General features: G+C 46.2%; 1 protein-coding gene across 1 annotated transcript in view; it reads left to right on the top strand.

Annotated features, from left to right (window-relative positions):
• The window catches only part of LOC129695131 (probable E3 ubiquitin-protein ligase HERC3), a 75,972-nt gene extending 53,865 nt beyond the window's left edge, over window positions 1–22,107 (top strand). Inside the window, exons 19-23 of the mRNA XM_055632040.1 lie at window positions 5,094–5,160; window positions 6,136–6,221; window positions 11,867–12,047; window positions 14,438–14,540; window positions 16,786–22,107. Of these exons, the coding sequence (XP_055488015.1) occupies window positions 5,094–5,160; window positions 6,136–6,221; window positions 11,867–12,047; window positions 14,438–14,540; window positions 16,786–17,000 (652 nt within the window). The 3' untranslated portion in view covers window positions 17,001–22,107. The remainder of the gene's footprint in view (window positions 1–5,093; window positions 5,161–6,135; window positions 6,222–11,866; window positions 12,048–14,437; window positions 14,541–16,785) is intronic.
• The last annotated feature ends 1,359 nt before the right edge of the window (window positions 22,108–23,466 follow it).

Genomic DNA, 23,466 nt, shown 5'->3' with positions numbered 1-23,466 from the left:
GAGCTGAGACAAGCGCCATGAGCATGAGGGTTTTGTAAGTGGCCTGTTCCAGGCTCAGGGATCCCACCGGAGGCCAACCTCGAAGGTGTGTGAGAACTACACTCACATCCCACATGTGAGTGTATCTAGGTGTAGGGGGTTTGGTATTAAAGATCCCCTTAAGGAGTCTGATGACTAGAGGGTGGGATCCCACACTATGCTGTTCTATCGGCATGAGGTATGCGGACAGTGCGCTCCGAGCCGTATTGATGGCACTGTAGCTCATCTTGAGATCATGGTGCAGGTGGGCCAGGAACTCCAGCACATCCGAGATCGAAGTCGTCGTGTAGGATGTCCCTGCGTCCAGACAGTACTGTTCCCATTTCCTGATGAAGGTCAGGTACTGTTTCTTGGTGGAAACTCGCAGGGATGCCGACATGGTGGGTGATTGTTCTGTCTGATAACCCCAATCCCCGGTAAGGCCTGTTCAAAATCTGGAAACCAGGAGTTTCAATTTTTGGTGGCATGGATGGCTAATGCCAGTTACCGGGTGAGTCAATAATTGGGGGTGGTGTTGAAGGACCATTGGTGTCTCTACCACCATGTCGTGGAACATTGGGAACCATGGTTGGGTAGGCCAGTCGGGCACGACCAGAATGCCAGAGGCTGAGTCTGCCTGAATTTTCTGGAGTACCCGACTGATGAGGCAGAAGGGAGGGAAAGCATAGAAAAAGAAATTTCCCCAGTCCAGCGTGAAGGCATCTACCGCTGCTGCCTCTGGGTCTGGTTCCCAAGCCACATACATGGGTAGTTGGTGATTTAACCTAGACGCAAACAAATCTATATCTGGCGTACCATATTGCTTGATAATTTTAGCAAATAATTTTGGGTCCAACATCCATTCGATGTTGTCGTTGAATTTTCGTGACCTGGTGTCCGCCACTAAATTTAGTTTGCCTGGTAAATAGGCAGCTGATAGCCAAATATGTCTCTCGACACACCATTGCCAGATTATAGCAGTTAATTTGTCGCATGATACTGATTTAATGCCACCCATGTGCTGGATATAAGATACTGCCGTAGTGTTGTCGATCATAATTCTAACATGCACGTGTCGCATACCAGATGCATATGCTTTTAGCCCATAAAAGGCGGCGAGCATTTCCAAAAAGTTAATGCCCAGTGATTGTAGTAGCGATGCCTCTGAGTTAGTCCATCTGCCACCTGTGCTGTCTTTGGAGTTAGTAGCTCCCCAGCCTAAAGCACTGGCATCCGTTGCAATGGTTATGTTAGGATTGGTTACGGTGATAGGACTGTGACTGTGCCAAATATTGTCAACCCACCACTGAAGTTCTGATTTGGCTTCAGCGGGTAAATCCATTTTGCGATCATAATGCCCCCTATGAAGGCGTAATGCATGAGTCCTTGCTCTTTGTAAATTTTGATAATGCAAGGGCCCATGTTGGGCAGCCGGAAATGCTGCTACTATAGAGCCAATAACTCTGGCTACATGCCGTATTCTAGGTTGCGGATGTGGCAATTTAATGGCTACAAGCTTCAATGAGTGAAACTGTTTTGTTTCTGGGCAGAGTGACAGTCATGTGAATCGTGTCAATAGTGAAGCCTAAGTAATCCATGTTAGTAGTAGGCTCCAATATTGATTTATCTGGGTGAAGGATAAAACCCAAAGTTTCAAGGAGTTGTTTAGTGGCTAACACTCCTGCGACAGCTTGTTCCCGTGTTCTTCCTAATATGAGAACATCGTCCAGATAGGCCACTACTAAATGTTTTAGTTCTCTCAATTTCTTCATGGCCACTTTAAGAATTTTCGTAAATAGTCTGGGAGCTGTCGTTAAACCATTGGGCAAAGCTCGGTACTGCCATAGCTGGCCCCTCCAGATAAATTTCAGATATTTAAAGTAATCTTTATGAATGGGTACCAAATAGTAAGCATCTTTGATATCTATGCTTGCCATGTAGTATCCCTTGGAGATCAGTTGTCTGGCAGTGACAAATGTCTCCATTTTGAAATGTTGATACTCAACAGACTGATTGAGTGATGTCAGATCAATAATAATGCGACATCCACCATCTTTTTTGGTTTTGAGAAACATATTTGATACAAATTCTTGCGGCTCGTGTGTGGTCATTTCTATGATGCCTTTAGCCACGAGCCGATCAAGTTCAGCTTGTCCTTCTACCTTCTCAACTGCCGAGGGAAGGAACACCCTTTGGGGCATGTGCTGAACTGGCGGTTCTACGCCTGGTTTGAATTCAATCTTGTATCCACTAATACTGTTGAGTATAAACTGATTGTTAGTAAGGGAGCACCAAACATGCTTGAAGAACCTCAAACGTCCCCCTGTTAATACTACACCCTTTGTCTGTGTATGTTGACAGGAACCAGACCCACCTACCTCCATGTTCACTTGTGGGGTCGTTTCCGGTGGGTCTGGCCCAAGGTTGTCCGTGTGGGTGCTGCGGTGGGGCGGCGCATCTTCCCACGGCTCCGCCCTGGGCCCCGCTCTAAAAAAGAGCACTGGGGGTAGTGGGAGGCGGTCACCAGGCTTTCACCAGCTCGGTATCTGCTGGTGGCTGCCGAGGCGTGCGGCCAACTGGGTGTCTTCGCCCTGCTCGGTCCTGGCCCTGCCCTCATGAGGCCTACTGGTTTTGCCGCCTCTTCCAACTCCTTGAGCCTTTTGGCCAGATCCGCACCAAATAGCAGCGCCTGTCGTTCGGGCGCTGGAGCTTTACAGAGGCCGGCATATGTTGGGTTGAGGGCAGGCCTGATGTTGTCCCGCCGTAGGTTGTTTAGCTCATACGTGGTGCTGCACATCAGTGCGAGGGCATCCTGCTGGGGTATGGTCAGGTCTTCATCCCCAACGGACCGAGCAAAAAGGCGGGGTGACGGCTGCTGAGTGGAGCTTCAGGACTCGCTGCATTTTGACCTCCTGAGCCCTTATGTGCTGCCCCAGCTGGTTCCAGATCTGCCCATTGCCCGTCTTGACCCTCAGCGCCTCGCCATTTTCGGGCGCGCTTTAGTTGTCAAGGGCCTGCTTGACGGCCTTTTCCTGCAGCGGGTTGTTGGACAGCCCTTTTATAGTTGCCGCCCTTCTGGGTGGCAACACCATCCCAGTTCTTGGGGGCGCTGCATACCGGCCCACTACACCCAGTAGCTCTTCTTCCGGCACGCCCGGCATGCTGACGATATCCTCCGCCTGCCCTTGGGATAGGCCAGCCCAGTCCTGGCCTCCCTTACTGCCCTCGAATATAGAGGGTACAGAAGGGTGTGGAGAGGAGGAGGCCAAAGCCCGTCCTCCTGGGAGATGCCGCATCTCCTCATTAATCATGCGCTCGAGGAGCTGCCTCATGCAGCTTATCCGAGCGTCTCCCCTTTTCGGTGGGGGAGAGTGTTCCCGTTCCTCCGAATCATCGGAGGACACCGGCCGGTCGGTTTTCTGTGTCGCCTTCCTCCCTGTGCGGGGTGTTGAGATCTGCAGCACTGGGGGCGGCTCGGTGTCGGGTGAGCGGGAGCGTTGAAAAAGCTCCTCCGCTGCGAGAGGCTGCCGTCCCGCTATGGACCCGTCCTCGGGTGGAGTAGGGCAGGCAGTCCTCCTGGCTGGTCGCTTGCGAGAGGCCATTATTCTCTCTAGCGCGACTCTGTAACAAAAAAGGCACTTACCTGAGGTCTCGTCTTTATGCTGCAGCTGGAGAGCCTGGCTCCAGCTGCTGCCGCTGTTGCACTGCTGACGTAATGCCGCGCCTGCGCGCTGGGTGGGTTCTTCACGTAGTCACTCACGTGACTCCGAAGTAAAATTCACATTTTAAGTTGCGAAACGGCGAATTAGTCCCCGAACAAATCGGCAGAGTATTTGCTGCCGATATGGGGGACTAAATCACAGCAACCTCAACGTTCCAAATGGTCCCATTCCAGAAAACCCCACTCGCAAACTGATTTAAATGGCCATTAATTTACAGGTATTAAACATTAAAATTAATACAGGTTCCTTCCATTTGGCCTATAAACCCATGACAATGAGATTTAAAAATTATGTTATATTCTGAATTCTTGTGTGAATGTTATTTGGACACTTAGGCCATTTTAAAATGTTAATCTATTCTTAAGAAATGGATAGATGTTTCGATCTCGTAATTAATTTTGTCATTAGCTACAATTAGGTAACTAACTAACTATATGGTTTAATTTCAAGTCATCTAAGTAAGATTGTTTCATATTTGTTTCAGAATGCTTCAATCTACAATAACTGAACATTTTTAAGAAAGTTGTGGGCTTTTAAATATTCTCGATCACAGCTTTTGTGTTAAGTCAATGAAAAAACAATAGGGAACAAGATGCCAATTTCCGAGTATGAAAATGGCCATAACTATTTTAATACTGAAGATATGAAAGTGATTTAGGTGTCAAATTATTCTTTTTATGCTTTATCTGATGGGATAAGTTAAAGACGATTTTTAAAATCGCAAAACTTTGTAACATTGCTACATAAGCGCAACGAGGTTTTGTATGCAACTTCCATCTGATGTTATAACATAAATAGCTAATAAAATTTAGATTTAGATACCCCGAGAACTTCAATAAACCCCTGTTTGTAAATCTTAAAGCTTCATGGATTACAAGAACAGTGATAGCTCTTCACGATCCTGGTCAAAGTTGAGTTCAGTTTAATTTAGAGATACAGCGTGCAAACCAGCCCACAGTCCCACCGAGTCATTGCTGACCATTGAACACGCCTGCACCAGGTCTATTCCACACACGAGGGACAGTTTACAGAAGCCAATTCACCTACAAACCTGCACGTCTTTGGAATGGGGGAAGAAACTAGAGCACCCAGAGAAAAGCCACTCAGTCACAGGGAGAACGTACAAACTCTGTACAGACAGCACCCGTAGTCAGGATCGAACCCGGATGTCTGAAGTTGTAAGGCAGCAACTCTACTGATGTTGCTAGTTTGGTGCCCTAGATTGTTAACGCAGTCAGTGGTGGAGCAAGAAAGCCAGAGCCAGTGAGGCATCAGCCGCTTGCAAACTCGAGTTTGCTTCAATCATGTTTCCCTCAGCAGTTGGTCATTGATTTGCTTTCCTTTTTCCTGCAGAAATCTTCAGGAACTTCTCAATTATGAGGGTGATGACTTGGAGGAGATATTCTGCATGGATTTCACAGTAAGTCACGGTTACCTTTCTCTTAAGCTTGTTCTGATCTTTGTCCCTCTGCTCTGACTGGAGCTCAGGTCCCAATACCCTATCCCCAGCTCAGTAAATTCTCCCATTATAGGTAGCGCCCATTCCCTTTTCCCCCACCTCCACTGTCCCCCACCCTGGTGCATAAACTCATATCTCCCACCATCCCACCCCATTTTCACTTCATTCCCCAGTCCCCTTCCTTCAATATCGTTCCCTCTGACTTTTCATTTCACTCCTCCTCTTCTCTCCTTATCTGACAATTTTTTGTCTCCTTTTCATCTCCAGCCTTGGTCCACTCATCTGCCAATCACTCTCTCCCCGCCCCATCACCTGTATCCACCTATCACTTGCCAGGCTTTGTCCCATCCCCACCTCTTTTCCAGCTTTTTCTCCCATCTCCAGCAGTCTGAAGAGTCTCAACCCAAAACATTACCTATCCATGTCCTCCAGAGATGCTGCCTGACCCGCTGAGTTACTCCAGCACTTTGTTGGGTTTTATTTTGGTAAACTATTATCTGCAGTTTCATGTGCCTTCATTCAGTCTTCATAGATAGCATAGTGGGAGTGTCTAGAGGAGACATGGAAGTGACTGAAGGGCACTCTACAATCCAGGACATACCCTTCCCATAGACCTCAGCACTAAATACCATTATCCATCCCAACTGAAACTTCACCTATTCGTGTTCTCCAGAGATGCTACCTGACCTACACTTTGTGTCTTTTTTTGTAAACCAGCAGCTGCAGTTCCTTGTTTCTCCAATTTTTAATTTTATCTAGTTAACCCAGCCAGACCCACACCCACTGAACTAATGGCTCTGCAAGGAATATGATGCGTTTTCATACAAACTTAGTAACTATCTGAGTAATTAAGTTGCTTGCTGTCATTTCCAAAAATGTGCATTAAAAAATATCTGTTGGCATCTTCTCCTGTCTCATGTTGAATTTATCTTTTAGATTGGGGCAGACATGGCTGATGGATCAATAACCAGACATGAACTCATTCCTAATGGTATAAACATTCCAGTGGAAAGCCACAACAGGTCAGTTTTTTTAAACTTTAGACTTTAGAGAGATACAACGTGGAAACAGGCCGTCCGGCCCACTGAGTCTGCTCCGACCATCAATCACCCACACATTAGTTCTATCCTTCATACCAGGGACAATTTACTGAAGCCAATTAACCTACAGACCAATTAACCTACAATTAACCAAGGCCACCAAATTCAAGTGCATTTTCTTACCACTATGAGCAGGGTGCAAGGCCACCGAATTCAAGTGCAGTTTCCTACCATTTCAAGCAGGATGCCAGGCCGCCGAATTCAAGTGCAGTTTCATTCCACTTCAAGCAGGGTGCAAGGCCACCAAATTCAAATGCAGCTTCATACCATTTCATGCAGGGTAAAACCACCATAAAACCACACAAAACACCAAACTCACAGTTCAGTAGACATTCAGTGTGTTCAGTTGATTCACAGCTCAGACAGTCGTGACCTCTCCCTCCCCATCATGCAGAGACTGAGCCACACCCACATTTCCAGGTTTTATAACCTCTCCCACCAGAAAAGGTGTGGCTTTCATGGCGTGATTGACAGGAGAGAGATTCTCAACATTTTTTAAACACTAATAACACTTTTACTTTTCATTGATGGAAAGAATTCTCTGCACCTGCTCAGCGGAGGGGGACTGAGTAAGATGGCCAAAAATCACAGCCATAAGTGGTAGCGTTTTATCTAAAATCAATATGCAATGCAAACAGGAAGTCGGTGCATTTGCAGTAGTGCCTTTTAACTTCAAGCCAAAGCACCCAAGCCGCCATTTGCAGTAAGTAGTACCTTTCAACTTCAAGCCAAAGCACCCAAGCCACCATTTGCAGTAAGTAGTGTCTTTCAACTTCAAACCAAAGCTCCCAAACCACCATTTGCAGTAAGTAGTGCCTTTCAACTTCAAACCAAAGCTCCCAAGCCACCATTTGCAGTAAGTAGTGCCTTTCAACTTCAAACCAAAGCTCCCAAGCCACCATTTGCAGTAAGTAGTGCCTTTCAACTTCAAACCAAAGCTCCCAAGCCACCATTTGCAGTAAGTAGTGCCTTTCAACTTCAAACCAAAGCTCCCAAGCCACCATTTGCAGTAAGTAGTGCCTTTCAACTTCAAACCAAAGCTCCCAAGCCACCATTTGCAGTAAGTAGTGCCTTTCAACTTCAAACCAAAGCTCCCAAGCCACCATTGTACTTTGTACCTTTGTACAGTGCCTTTGTACTTCAAACAAACCATATTTTCATTTTCAAACCACATTCAGGGGACTCAGTTGTGTAGACATTTGTTCAGTGTTATTCAGAGCTCAGATAGACGTGATCCTTGGCTTCATCCATCTTACAGAGACTGAGTGAGGCACACCACTTCCTGGTTTTATAGTCCCTCCCCCTCCCTCCAGCAGGGGCTGCACAGAGAATGGTGATTTTTTGAAAAACATTAATATCTCTCTGATTTGTCATCGGAGGAAAGTCCTCCGCACCCGTAAGGCGGAGGGGGGCTCTGTGCGAGGTGGCCAAAAATGACGGCTGTAGGTGGCGGTGTTCTGTCGGAAATCGCAGCATAGTGGGCAAAAAGCGGTCAAGATCAGAGTTTTTGTAATATAGATTTGATAGACACTTAGACAGGTACATGGATAGGAAAGGTTTGGAGTAATATGGCAATATGCTTCCTTAGATGGGGCAGCTTGGTCAACATGTTGGTCTGTGGGTTTGTTTCCCAGCTGTATGCTTCTATGTCTATTATCTTGCCCTTATAGGCCCCATAGCCAAAGAAGTAATGCGAAAAAAAAATGACCACACATTTAGTTCCTGGAAACTGGGATAATCCAGAAGAGTTGATTGTAGGAATGTGCTGGAATCCAATTTATTGAAGGCAGTAGTGTAATCATAAAATCGTTGAGAGTCATATAACTACGTAGCATGGAAACAGGGCCTTCAGCTCAACTGGTTAATCCTAACAAAGGTGATTAACCAAACTAATCCCACTTGCCAGCATCTGACCCACATTCCTTCAAACCGTTCCATCAATATGGATTTGAAGGGTGGAGAAGGTTTCACCTGAATTCACTACTGATTTGTAGATCACTATATCATGTTTATGGCCCCTAATTCTGCACTCCCCACAACAATCAGACTACTGTTATCAGACAGACACAAAACGCTAGAGTAACTCAGCGGGACAGGCAGCATCTCTGGATAGAAGGAATGGGTGTAATTTCGAGTCGAGACACTGCAAAAAGTTGCGAACACTGCCCAGTCCATCACCGGCTCCGACCTCCCCACCATCGAAGGGATTTATCGAAGTTGCTGCCTCAAAAAGGCAGCCAACATCATCACGGACCCACACAATCCTGGCCACACACTCATTTCACTACTGCCATCGGGAAGAAGGTACATGAGCCTGAAAACTCTAACGTCCAGGTTCAGGAACAGCTTCTTCCCTACAGCCATCGGGCTATTAAACACTACAACCTCAAATAAGTTCTGAAGTTCAATAGACTATTATTGTTATTATTGTCGCACTACTATTGTTTTTTTTAGTATGTGTGTGTGTATGTATATTTATATGTGTGTGTGTGTATATATTTTATGTGTGGGTGTGTGTGTGTGTGTGTGTGTGTGTGTGTGTGTGTGTGTGTGTGTGTGTGTGTGTGTGTGTGTGTGTGTGTGTGTGTGTGTGTGTGTGTGTGTGTGTGTGTGTGTACTTGTGGGTATCTATATATACTGAACTTTTTTTCTCTCTCATTTATCATATTGTTTACAGTGTACTATGTGTACATAGTCTGTTGTGTTGCAGTAAGTAAGAATTTCTTTGTTCTATCTGGGACACATGACGATAAAACACCCTTGACCCTCTTCAAACCCGAAACGTCACCCAATCCTTCTCTCCAGAGATGCTGCCTGTCCCGCTGAGTCACTCCAGCTTTTTGTGTCTATCTTCAGTTTAAACCAGCATCTGCAGTTCCTTCCTACACATACTGTTATCAGACTAGTTAACAGTCCTTCCAAAGTTGGTCCGATTGTCCAACCTACCTCATTGCGGGCATTGCACTTTTCTGTGTAATTAATGCTATAAACCTGTAACGATATATTCTGCACTCTGATATCTTTCTCCTTGTTCTACTTGTAGTACGTGTGCATGGCTTCATTGTACAGGGATGTTGTATGATTTGACTAAATAGAATATAAGCAATGTCTTTCCCTGTATCTCAAATATACGAGGTACAGAAGTGTGAAAACACACACCTCCGGATTTAGGGTCAGTTTCATCCCAGCTGTTATCAGGCAACTGAACCATCCTATCACCAACTAGAGAGTAGTCCTGAGCTACCATCTACCTCATTGGAGACATACAGACTATTTTCAATCAAACTTTACTGGACTTTATCTTGCACTAAATATTATTCCCTCTATCGGAACATGGACCCGTTGCAGTTCGCATATCGTCCGAACAGGTCCACGGACGATGCGGTCTCCCAGGTCTTGCACACCGCTCTCTCCCATCTGGACAGCCAGAAGGGGGGCTACGTGAGGATGCTGTTCATAGACTACAGTTCAGCCTTCAACACGATAGTCCCCATCAGACTGGCCGGGAAGCTAATGGAATTGGGGCTCAACACCTCCCTGTGTGCCTGGCTCCTGGACTTTCTCACCGCCAGGCCCCAGGTAGTCAAGATGGGAGAGAATACATCGAAGTCCGTCACCCTGAGCACAGGATCGCCCCAGGGTTGCGTCCTCAGCCCCCTATTGTACTCCCTGTACACACACGACTGTGTGGCTAGGTTCAGCTCCAATTCAATAATTAAGTTTGCTGATGACACTGTGGTGGTGGGCCTGGTCTCAGACAACGATGAGAAGGCCTACCGGGAGGAGGTGGCTGATCTAGCACTCTGGTGCCAGGATAACAGCCTCCTCTTGAACATCAAAAAAACGAAGGAGCTGATCATGGACTTTAGGAGGGCACATCATCCGAGGACGTACACTCCATTGAGGATAAATGGGGACCCTGTGGATAGGGTGAACTGTTTTAAATATCTGGGAGTCCACATCTCTGAGGATATGACATGGTCATCACACGCCTCAGCACTCGTGAGTAAGGCAAGGCAGCGCCTTTACCACCTCAGGCAATTGAGGAAATTCAGAGTGTCTCCGAGGATCCTCCAGTGCTTCTACGCAGCGGCGGTGGAAAGCATCTTGTCCGGGAACATTACCATCTGGTTTGGGAATTGCTCTGCCAAGGACAAGAAGGCTCTGCAGAGAGTAGTGCGTTCAGCCGAACGCACTATGGGAACTTCATTCACCCCCCCTGCAGGAACTATACAACAGGAGGTGCAACTCCAGAGCAAATAAAATCATGGGAGACCCCTTCCACCCCTGCAACGGACTGTTCCAGCTGCTACGGTCAGGCAAACGCCTCCGTTGCCATGCGGTGAGAATGGAGAGGTTGAGAAGGAGTTTCTTCCCAGAGGCAATTCGGACTGTAAACGCCTATCTCACCAGGGACTAACTCTACAGAACGTTTTTCCTTCCATTATTTATTATGTAAAAGAATATGTGTGTTATAACCATATAACCATATAACCATATAATAATTACAGCACGGAAACAGGCCATCTCGGCCCTACAAGTCCGTGCCGAACAAAATGTTTTTTTCCCCTTAGTCCCACCTGCCTGCACTCATACCATAACCCCCCATTCCCTTCTCATCCATATGCCTATCCAATTTATTTTTAAATGATACCAATGAACCTGCCTCCACCACTTCCACTGGAAGCTCATTCCACACCGCTACCACTCTCTGAGTAAAGAAGTTCCCCCTCATATTACCCCTAAACTTCTGTCCCTTAATTCTGAAGTCATGTCCTCTTGTTTGAATCTTCCCTATTCTCAAAGGGAAAAAGGTTGTCCACATCAACTCTGTCTATCCCTCTCATCATTTTAAAGACCTCTATCAGGTCCCCCCTTAACCTTCTGCGCTCCAGAGAATAAAGACCTAACTTATTCAACCTATCTCTGTAACTTAGTTGTTGAAACCCAGGCAACATTCTAGTAAATCTCCTCTGTACTCTCTCTATTTTGTTGACATCCTTCCTATAATTGGGCGACCAAAATTGTACACCATACTCCAGATTTGGTCTCACCAATGCCTTGTACAATTTTAACATTACATCCCAGCTTCTATACTCAGAAGTGTTATGATTGTGTTTATAATTTGTTTGGTTGTTTTGTTGTTTGTCTTTTGCACAAAAGTCCGCGAGCATTGCCACTTTTATTTCACTGCACGTCTCGTATGTGTATGTGACAAATAAGCTTGACTTGACTTGATTTGATCGTGTATCTGTACACTGTGGATGGCTTGATTGTAATCATATATGATCTTTCCGCTGACTGGATAGCACAAAACAAAAAAGCTTTTCACTGTACATGTGACAATAAACTATATAAAACTAAAATAATCTAGACAATAGCAATAGTAATTGTCCAGTCTCAAGAAAGGTCTCGACCTGAAATGTCACCTATTCCTTTTCTCCAGAGGTGCTGCCTGACCCGCTGAGTTACTTCAACATTTTGTGTTTATCAATAGGAAACCAACACCAATACCAACCGATACAACTTCAGTTTAATAATCTCTCTCATGGATTTTTCTTTCTCAGGAAGTTATTCGTTGACAAATATGTGGACTACATATTTAACACATCGGTGGAGAAACATTTCCAAGCTTTCTCTGAAGGGTTTCGATATGTTCCTTTGCCAGTTGTAGATTTGTTCCTTCCTGACGAATTGATGGCTCTTCTCCAAGGAAACATGCTGTACGACTGGCCTCAGCTGGAGGAGGTAAGCGATTCACTGATGATACTTTATTGTCACATGTTCCGAGGTACTGTGAAATGCTTAGCTTTGCACGTAAACCCTGTAAAATCATACAGCAGACCTTACCCCTTAAGATTACGGTGTAGGCCATTTAGGACCGAGATGAGGAAAAACTTTTTCTCCCAGAGTGTTGTGAATCTGGAATTCTCTGGCACGGAAGGCAGTGGACCCCAATTCACGGGATATTTTTAAGAGAAAACAGGAACGGGGTACTGATACTGGATGATCAGCCATGATCATATTGAATGGAGGTGCTGGCTCGAAGGGCCGAATGGCCTGCTCCTGCACCTATTGTCTATGTTTCTCTATGTTTCTAGGCAGTACACAGGTGTCACCACGTTTCAGGCACCGACAAAGTTACAAAGGTTCAGCAAACAGCTATCTACTGCCTGCCGACGCACATGGCTGCAGGAGGTCTCCAGCTGGGTCCCCCCATTCCCCCATCACTCTTGGTGACCATCCGTCGGGTCACCCTTCGTACTCGCCCACCCCCCCCCCCCACCCCCCACCCCCACTAGGTAGCTCTTGGCGTCCCTCCTCACTCTCGGTGGTCCCCCTGTGCGATGATGGTCCTGCTCTGACCACAACTCTGTTTCACAATCAGCTTCAGTGTCATTGCACCTTACATTAAATGTAACCACTCTGGTTTCAGATGCCTCTGAGATCTAGCTGGATTCTCAGATTATTTCAAAGCAACATTATCAAAAAGGCAAGTTGTCAGAACTGCTGCGGCACAGTGGCGCAGAGGTAGAGTTGCTGCCTTAAAGCCCCAGAGTCCAAGGTTCGATCCTGACTGTATGACTAAGAGTGGTGGATGCCTGGAACTCACTGCTGGGGGAGGTGGTGGAGGCCTATGCAATAGTGGTGTTTAAAAGACTTTTAGATAGGCACATGGATATACAGCGAATGGAGGGATATGGATTATGTGCAGGTAGATAGAAGTTAGTCTTGGCATCATGTTTGACATGGACATTGTGGCCTGCAGGGCTGTACTGTGCAATGTTCTATCCTGATAAAATCCCGACAGTCAGCACATGAGATCTGCAATCTGAAGAAGGGTCCCGACCCAAAATGTCGTCCGTCCATTTCCCTCCACAGATGCTGCCCGACCCGCTGATTTATTTCAGCACTTTGTGCTTTTCTCAAAACTCCAGTATCTGCAGTTCCTCATGTCCCCAAGCTCACAGGACCCGTGGGTGGGGTGGGATTTCCTGCCCTCACAGTGTTACTTGAAGGATGAGGGGTGACCTCATTGAAACTTACCGAATAGTGAAAGGCTTGGATAGAGTGGATGTGGAGAGGATGTTTCCATTAGTGGGAGAGTCCAGGACCAGAGGCCATAGTTTCAGAATAAAACGAGGTACATTTAGAAAGGAGATGAGGAGACATTTCTGTCGCCAGAGAGTGATGAATCTGGAATTTATGCCACAGACGGCTGTGGAAGCCAAGTCATTGGGGATTTTTTATTGTGGATTGATAGATTCTTGATTAGTACTGCTGTCAGGGGTTATGGGGAGAAGGCAGGAGAATAGGGGTTTGAGAGGGAATGATAGATCCGCCATGATTGAATGGTGGAGTAGACTTGATGGGCCGAATGGCCTAATTGTGCTCCTATCTATCTTTATTACTAAAAGTCTGATCTTGACCGCTTTTGGCTCGCTGTGGTGTGATTACGGAGAGAACGCCACCACCTACGGCCGTCATTTTTGGCTACCTCGCTTAGAGCACCCCTCCGCCTTCCGGGCCCGGAGGATTTTTCCCATGATGAAAAATCAGAGAGATATTAATGTTTTTAAAAAAATCCCCATTCTCTCTGCTGCCCAAGGGGGCAGGACTACAAAACCCGGAAGTGTAGTCCCTCACTCAGTCTCTGCCAGATCCAGGAAGCGAGAGGGTCACGGCTCTCTGAGCTGTAAATAACACTGTAAGGTGGCTGCTGCTGCCCAATTGTTTGCCTAGCCTTTTTAACAAGTTTGTGTTCACAAAATGAATTTTGGTTGCCGGGTGGCTGCTGCCCAATTGTTTAGGAAAAGGGGAGATGCAACAAGACCTGGTGTCATGGAACACTAGTCATTGAATGTAGGCATGCAGGTGCAGCAGGCAGTGAAGAAGGCGAATGGTATGTTGGCGTTCATAGCAAGAGGATTTGAGTATCGGAGCAGGGAGGTTCTACTGCAACACCCATACTAGCGCAACAGAAAGCCCCCACCCCTCCACCGGCAATATTGGAATTGGTGGAGAGGTGGAATATTGCATTGGTGACCAGCCCTCCCATGTGATGCTGGGACCCAACGGATCCCACTTAGTCTAGTAACCTATAAACTTATGAAGTGTTTCTCTGCCCTCTCTGACAGAACGCCAGTTACAGGTCGGGCTACACAAGAACGGATGAAGCCATTGTCCAGTTCTGGCAGATGTTTCATGAGCTAACCCAGGAGGAGAAGAAGCATTTCCTGGGTGAGTCATCCAGCTGGTTTCACTCGTTCAGTCGGGTTTTGGTGAAGCGTACGAAGATCGTTTGACGGCTCTGGGCCTGAACTTGCTGGGATTTAGAAGGATGAGGGGTGGCCACCATCAGGGGTTAAGGGGAGAAGGCAAGTGGATGGGGTAAACCTCTTCTGCATCGTATCCAAAGCCTCCACATCCATCCTGTAGTGGTTGGGGGTGGGAAGCAAAGAGGTAAGTTATAGAATAAGTTCAAGTTTATAAAGGGGATTGACTGTCCAACTCATTCAGTGATGGAAGTTGGTCACATGTTCACCCGTCCACAGTCCCATACTCCCACTGGCTGGTTTCATAAGTTCCTAAATTCATAAGTCATGGGAGCAGAATTGTCGAAATATCGAGTCGACTCCGCCATTCAGTCATGGCTGATCTATCTTTCCCTCTCAACCCTATTCTCCCCATAACATTTGACCTTTACTAATGCAGGAAAAAAACAGGAGAATGGGGTTGAGAGGGAAAGATAGATCAGCCATGATTGAATGGCAGAGTAGACTCGATGGGCCAAATGGCCAAATTCTGCACCTATAACTTATGAACTTACTGAATAGTAAAAGGCCTGGATAGAGTGGATGTGGAGAGGATGTTTCCACTATTGGGAGAGTCTAGGACCAGAGGCCATAGCCTCAGAATAAAAGTATGTACCTTTAGAAAGGAAACCAGGAGCAATTTATTTTGCCAGAGGGTGATGAATCTGTGGAAATCATTGCAACAGATGGTGGTGGAGGACAAGTCGCTGGATATTTTTAAGGCTGAGATTGACAGATTCTCGCTTATTAAGGGTGTTAAGGGTTATGGGAGAATGCAGGAGAATGGTGTTGAGAGGGAAAGATAGATCAGCCATGATTGAATGGCAGAGTAGATTCGATGGGCAAAATGGCCTAATTCTGCTTCCGCTAGAGGAAGGATGTGGAGGCTAGAGAAGGTGCAGAATAGGTTTACCATAATGATGCTTGGTTTAGAGGGTATTAGCCACAAGGAGAGGTTGGACAAACGTGGATTTCTTAGTTGTCTTTGGAAAGTGGGAGGTTGAGGGAACACCATATGAGGTATATATTATTAGGAGAGGCATAGATAGGGTAGTCAGTCAGAACCTTTTAGCCCAGGATGGAAAAATCAAATTCTACACAGCATGGCCTTAAGGTGGGAGAGGCAAAGTTTAAAGGAAATATGTAGGACAGATTTTTTACACAGTGGTAGATGCCTGGAACACGTTGCAGGGGTGGTGGAGGCAAGTACAATAGTAGCATTCAAGAGACTTTTAGATAGACTCATAGATATGCTGGGGATGGAGGGATATGGATCACGTGTAGGCAGAGGAATGCATTTTAACAAGGCAACATGTTTGGTTCAGACCTTGTGTGCCAAAGGTCCTGTTCCTGAGCTGTAATGTTCTATGTTCACCAACAGTAGCATAGAGCACATGGGTATTTTGCTCTGTTTCTTTGTAATAGTGAATAGTGTAAGAGGAGCGGTACAGTGGCACAGCAGATAGAGCCACTGCCTCACAGCCGCACAGACCCGGGTTCCACCCTGACCTCATGTGCTGGCTGTGTGAAGTTTGCATGTTCTCCCTTTGATCGTGTGGGTTTTCTCCGGATGCACCAGATTCCTCCCACACTCCAAAGATGTACAGGCTTGTAGGTTAATTGGCTTTGTTAAATTGTCCATAGTCAGTGCTAGTGTACGTGGCATTAGTGGTCGACTTGAAGGGCCCGTTTCCGTGCAGTATTTCTAAAGTAAACTGAATACACCACAGTTGCAAACACCACTTCGTTCTGTGGCAGATGTGCTTTAGACACAAGGAACTGCAGGTGCTGGTTTACAAAGAAAGGCACAAAGTGCTGGTGTAACTCAGTGGGTCAGGCACTGACACAGACACACTCCACTAGTATAGTTTAGAGATACAGCATGGAAACAGAGGAATTCAGCCTACAGAGTCCATGCCGACCATCGATCATCAGTTCACACTAGTTCTGTTATCCCACTTTCTCATCCACTCCCTACACACTTGGGACAATTTACTGCGGTCTGTACAAACTCCGTACAGACAACACCCATAGTCAGGGTCGAACCCGGGTCTCTGGTGCTGTAAGGCAGCAACTCTACTGTTGTGCCACTGCCGCCCAAAATGTTTATTACGAAGCTTGCAATTGCTGACATATTGAGGTGTTGATTTCTGTTCTGTCACTGCTCCCAGCCTTCCTCACAGGTTGTGACAAGGTTCCCATTGGAGGCATGGGCAAGTTCAGGATCGTCATTCAGGAGGATTTCAGAACTGATCCGGATTTGTACTTCCCGACTGCTCACACCTGCTCCCAAATCCTGGATCTTCCCCGGTACAGCAGTGCGGAGATCCTGAGGGAGCGGTTCCTCCGAGCGATTGGATGCAGTCGGGGGTTCGGGATTGCCTAGTGGCTGAAATCATCTGCTGCTCCTGAGCGTCTCTGAGCAAGTGGAAATCATGTTGCACGTGCCCAATGGTTCAGTGGTTTCTTTATTATCACGTGTAGCAAGGTACGGTGAGAAGACAGTCTCAGCAAGACCCAGGCAGAGATGAGGAGGTACCAGGCCCTTCGGCCCACCATGTCTGCGCTGAACACAATGTCAATTTCCCAGTCACCAGTGCAAAGCACCACACAACGTGCTGGAGTAACTCAGAGGGTCAGGCAACATCCGTGGCAACATGGATAGGTGATGTTTTCGATCGGGTCGGGAAGGATCCTGAGGTACTCCAGCATTTTGTGTCTTGTTTGTTTGTAAACCAGCAACTGGAGTTCCTCATAATGACAGGTAGATCTGTTATCATAAGTGTTTCCACTAACACAGATTGGATGTCACACAACTGTTGCATTGGGGAACATCCCTTTTATTACTTTTATAACCTTTTATTGGTTATAATAGCATTTCGATCAGTAACTAGAAAACTGCTTAAATGTAACTTTGAAAATTGCTAAGCATTAAAAAAACCTATCCTAGAGTCATAGAATGATACAGTGTGGAAACTGTCCCATTAGCCCAACCTGACCACACCGTCCCAGCTACACTAGTCCCACCTGCCTGCGCTTGGTCCATATCCTTCCAAACTTGTCCTATCTCTTTCCCAGAGTAGGGGAATTGAGAACCAGAGGACAGAGGTTTAAGGTGAAGGGGGAAAGATTTTATAGGAGTCTGAGAGGTAACTTTTTTACACAAAGGGTGGTGGTTGTATGAAACGAGCTGCCTGAGGAGGTAGTTGAGGCAAGGACTATTGCAACATTTAAAAAGCAATTAGACAGGTACAAGGATAGGACAGGTTTATAGGGATATGGGCCAAACGCAAGCAGGTGGGACTAGTGTAAATGGGACATGTTGGTCGGTGTGGGCAAGTTGGGCCGAAGGGCTCGTTGCCACACTGTAATAAAATTTGTTAAGAATTCATCAATCCCGTCCGTTAGGAATTCTTAACAATTGCACATGAAACGACAGAAATTAACGACAAATAGTTCTGCAATAATACACGTTTCCTTAAAGCTCATTGGATACAACGTGATTTATGACCTAGAAACGGTATTTTTATTAGGGGGGCAAATTGGGCAAATTGTAACACATAGACTTGAGGATTTTTAGTTTGTACAAAAATAAACTTGTAGCTAGTGAAAACGCCTTTGGTTTGAAAGTCCAGCAGGGAAAATAACTTAATACAGCAAGTCTAAAACTCTCAGCCCCAAAACACTTTTTTACATTGACAGAATTATTGTTAAACTGTAATTAGTCTCAGCGGTTTCTTCAAAATGTATCGATTGCACTATAGCAATACCACCTATATTTTGTCAAAAAACTTTGGAATGAATTTCAGTTAGAGTAAAAGAGTCAAGAGTGTTTTATTGTCATGTGTCCCAGATAGGACAATGAAATTCTTACTTGCTGCAGCACAACAGAATATGTAAACATAGTACATAACGGGAGAAAAAAAGTTCAGTGTGTATATAAACACATGCACACATACTCAATAAATAAACAAATATAGTGCAATAATAATAATAGTCTGTTGCAGTTCAGAGATGATTTGTTGTGTGTTTAATAGCCTGATGGCTGTGGGGAAGGAGCTGCTCCCGAACCTGGACGTTACAGTTTTCAGGCTCCTGTACCTTCTTCCCAATGACAATGGTGAAATGAGTGTGTGGCCAGGATGGTGTGGGTCTTTAATGATGTTGGGCGCCTTTTTGAGGCTGCGACTTCGATAAATCCCTTCGATGGTGGGGAGGTCAGAGCCGGTGATGGACTGGGCAGTGGTCACAACTTTTTGCAGTCTTATCCGTTCCTGGACATTCGAGTTGCCGAACCAGGCCACGATGCAACCAGTCAGTACTGTGCACCTGTAGAAGTTCAAGAGAGTCCTCCTTGACTTACCGACTCTCCGTAATCTTCTCAGGAAGTAGAGGCGCTGATGTGCCTTCTTTATAAGAAAACACTGAGCAGCCAACTTAACCAGATACCAAAAGTGTAAAACCACAGTCTGTAGTATATTCAAAACCAAGTCCATCGAAGATCATAGTTGCGGATGCTATTGTTCAGGAGACTGATGGTTGATTGGAAGAAACTGCTCTTGAATCCGGAGGTTTTCAGGCTCCTGTACCTTCTTCCTGAAGGGAGCAGCAAGATGAGAGCGTGGCCAGGGTGGTGTGGGTTTTTAACTATATTGGTTGCCTTTTTCAGGCAGAACTTCCGATAGATGGCTTTGATGGTGGGGAGGTCAGTAGCTACGATGGACGGGCAGTGTCCACCACTTTCAGGGGTCTTCTTCATTCCTGAGGGTTTGAGTGCACGCACTAGGCCATGATGCAAAGTCTTTACCAGTTGGGGAAGGAAGCGATTTCTGGGTCTTAACGCGTATTAATGCAATAACACAATAAATTAACAATCGGTAATATAACCAGTTCATACTTCTTGAAAACCAAAGTCCGTAGTGGAACCAAAACAATCTGCCTCAATTACCTGCTCTGGCATTCCATATACCCACCACCATTCATGAAAAGGTTACCCCTCAGGTCCACATTAAATCTTTCCCCTCTCACCTAATTCTTGATTTCCCTACCCTGGGTAAAATTCTCTGTGCATTCACCCTATCAATTCCACTCATGATTTTATACACCTCTATAAGATCACCCCTCATACTCCTGCTCTCCAAGGGATAAAGTCATAGCCTGCCCAATGTCCCCCCTGTAGCTCAAGCCCTCCGATCCTGGCAACATCTTCGTAAATTTCTGCACTCTTTCCAGCTCAATGGCACCTTCCTATAGTAAGGCAACCAAAACAACATAAAACTGCACAGGCAGCACAGTGATGCAGCAGGGTAACGTTGCTGTCTCCCAGCGCCAGAGACCCAGGTTAGATCCTGACCTCAAGTGCTATCTGTGAGGAGTTTGCACGTTCTCCCTGTGACTGTGTGGGTTTTCTCCGCATGCTCCCAAAGGCACGTGGGTTTGTGGGTTAATTGGCTTCTATAAATTGCCCCTAGTGTGTAGAGAGTGGATGAGAAAGTGGGATAACATAGAACTAGTATGAATGGGTGATCGATGGTGGACATGGACTCGGTGGAGTGAAGGGCCAGTTTCCATGTGGTACTTCTAAACGAGAGTAAACTAAACTAATGCCCATGTCCCACTTAGGAAACCTCTGGAGACTTTGCGCCTCACCCAAGATTTCTGTGAGGTTGTAGGTGGTTGCCGGAGGTTGCAGGTAGTAGAAGCAGGTAGGGAGACTGACTAAAACCTTCGGGAACCTCCGGGAACTGCACGGAACCCTTGGGTGGGGCGCAAAGTCTCCAGAGGTTTCCGTTCAGGTTTCCTAAGTGGGACAGGGGCATAAATAAAACAATAATCCAAACGTGGTCTCATCAACCTTTTGTTCAACTGTAACATAACATCCCCAATTCTATACTGAATACCCTAACTGTTGAAGGACAATGTACAAACAGCTGCCATATTCCATGTTTTATGCTCTAATAACATGCTGCAGAAACCAAATCTTCCTTGTGCCACTTTTGCTTTTGCTTCTAAACGCCTCTGATCTGTGACCACTGGTGGTCCATTCTTCTGCCACTGAAAGTGCCTTCTTTTCCCTCTCAGGACCCTGCATGTCCCATCACCATTATCCTTCCCTCTGAGCCCAACTATCTTCAGAATCAAAGGTGTTTTAGTGTCACATGTCCCAAAATGAAACAAGTAAATTCCTACTTGCAGCAATGGATGGCGCAGTGGTGAAGTGGTGGAGTTGCTACTTCACTGTGCCAAATACCCTGGTTCGATCCTGACTAGGGGTGCTGTCTGTATGGAGTTTGCACGTTCACCCTGTGACCGCGTAGATTTTCTCTGGCTACTCTGGTTTCCTCCCATGTTCCAAAGGCTTGTAGGTCAATTGGCTTCTGTAAATTGTCCCAAGCGTGTAGGATAGAACTAGTGTACGGGGTGATCATCGGTCGGTGCAGACTCAGTGGGCTGAAGGGCCTATTTCCACGCTGTATATCTAAACTTAGCTAAAGCAACAGCACAACAGGTTTGTAAACATAGATGATGTAATAAGCAAGCAAACAAAAAGAAGTTCAAGAAATTCTTCTTCGTATCGAGTCCACACACAAGGTTAGAAGTTGTTCAGCCAGAGCTGAACACACGTCTTGGCATCTGCATAGAATGGTGTCTGTCTTGTGCTTCTTGTGTGTGGTGGTGGAAAGATTGATGAAAACAGGGTCATGATGTGAACGCTCTTTCCTTGACCCCAGTAGAAAAATAAAAAATATATAATGCAAAACACATCACAAAGCCCACGGACCTTAGAGCAACCCGGGGAGTTCATAGTTTGGAGTTTAATTGGAGTTCATTGTGTTCAACTGCCTGATGGTTGTAGGGAAGAAGCTGCTCCTGAACCTGGACATTACAGTTGACAGCTACACCTTCGTCCCGATGGCAGGAATGAAATGAGAGTGTAATTTGAGTGTAATGGTGTCTGAATCCCTCACTACCATCAGCATTGCCGAATACCCAAGAGTTCCTCTTATTCTGCGTGTCGGTGAGTGAAGGATTGAAGTAGGAAGTTGTGGTTCAGTTTCACAGCCATGGCTGCTTCACTGGAATCAGCAAATAGCCACCACCAAGTCTGTGCTAAACATTACCGAGGCAGCTGTTTGAAAGAGTTCCTCAATGAAGTAATTCTCTCCCTGACCTTTCCTCCCTGTCAACGTTCCCTGTTCTTGTGCAGTTATTCAATTCCCTTGCGAGAATCATATCTTTAATAAGAAGCTTCTCGGAGGTAGAACCTTATTCCCAGGGTGAAAATATCAAAGACTAGAGGGCATAACTTTAAGTTGAGAGGGGTAAAGTTTAGAGGAGATGTGCGATGAAAGTTTTCTTGTCTTGCTTACTTCCTTCTCATAACATAAAACTAGAGGTTGTACATAGAATGGATTACGGTATTACATAGTTGGCACCTAAAATTAGGTTCCACTGTACTGTTTTGTACTGTATTAACTTCTAATAAAATAAGCAAAAAAAAAAAAAAAAGAAACTATCAAAGCATAGAGGGCATAACTTTAAGTTGAGAGGGGTAACGTTTAGAGGAGATGTGCGATGAAAGTTTGTTTCTAAGTTGAGAGGGCGGTGAGTGCATGGAACGTGCTACCAGGTGGTGGAGGCAGACACACTAATGGTGTTTAGAGGATAGGCGACATTTCGGGTCGGGATCTTTCTGAGGAGGCTCCGCTCTTTCAACGCCTGCTGTAAGATGCTGCAGATGTTCTACCAATCAGTGGCGGGCACCTTCATCGCTGTCGTGCGCTGGGGTAGCAGGACGAAGGCCACGGACGCCAACAGAATGAACGAGTTAATCGGGAAGGCTGGCTCCGCCCAGGGGGTGGAGTTATATTCGCTGGAGATGGTCTTGGAATAGAGGATGCTTCTCAAACTGTGGAGCATCTTGGACAATACAGCTCACCCCCTCCATGACACACTGGTCAATCTGAGGAGCACCTTCAGCAACAGACCGGATCCACCAAGATGCAGCACAGAACGCCACAGGAGATCCTTCTTCCCTGTGGCTATCAAACTGTACAACTCCTCCCCCTTCTGTCATGTGGTTGACTGATTCCCCCCCCCCCCCCCCCCCCCCCCCCCCAATTCTTTTATTGTGTTTTATGACTGATGGCACCAATTTCCATGCTGGGATAAATACATTTCTATCGTATCGTACTGTAAGTGACGTTTCAGGCCGAGACCCTTCTTCAGGCTCGTGGTATGGAACTGGATCAGGAAACCAGGTCTGCTGGTGACCAGGGGAGAGGCGAGGATCGGCCGTGTCAATGGTCGTGGGCTGAGCGCGGCTGGAGCGCAGGTGAGGGCCGGGGGTGGCGGCTGCAGCCTGGCCTTGTGGTGATGGTTGGTAGGTCTGTCCACTATAACCAAAATCTGTTATAAAGAGTCGGTAATAACGAGGGTTTACTGTACCACTGACTGTCTGGGTACAAGGATAAAGAGGGGCCTAGAGCAGGGGGGGGGGGGGGGGGCACTGAGAACAATGGGGGGCCCGGTGTGGGGGAGACAAAGAAGGGTCCAACATTATTTAGGCAGTATGTTTTGTCGACGCCTTTGTGCACTTTGAATGCAAAAACAAAGAATTTCACTCTTCCTGGGTACATGCAACAAAATACCTTCATCATCATCTATGTGCATGTAGTTTCATCTCAGTAAATGTTTGCAATTTTTTGCATCTTGTTCTGTTTGACCATGTGTGAGTGCATGTTTGCACATGTTTACACATGCTCAAACATGTACCTGGATATTCTGGGGACGTTTAAACCTCCAGCGATGTATTTGGTGCATGAATTAGAGAACTCTTCTTGCATATTCAT

The sequence above is a fragment of the Leucoraja erinacea genome, chromosome 1, assembly GCF_028641065.1.
Source record: "Leucoraja erinacea ecotype New England chromosome 1, Leri_hhj_1, whole genome shotgun sequence".
Lineage (NCBI taxonomy): Eukaryota > Metazoa > Chordata > Chondrichthyes > Rajiformes > Rajidae > Leucoraja > Leucoraja erinaceus.
This window is presented reverse-complemented; position numbering and strand designations above follow the sequence as displayed.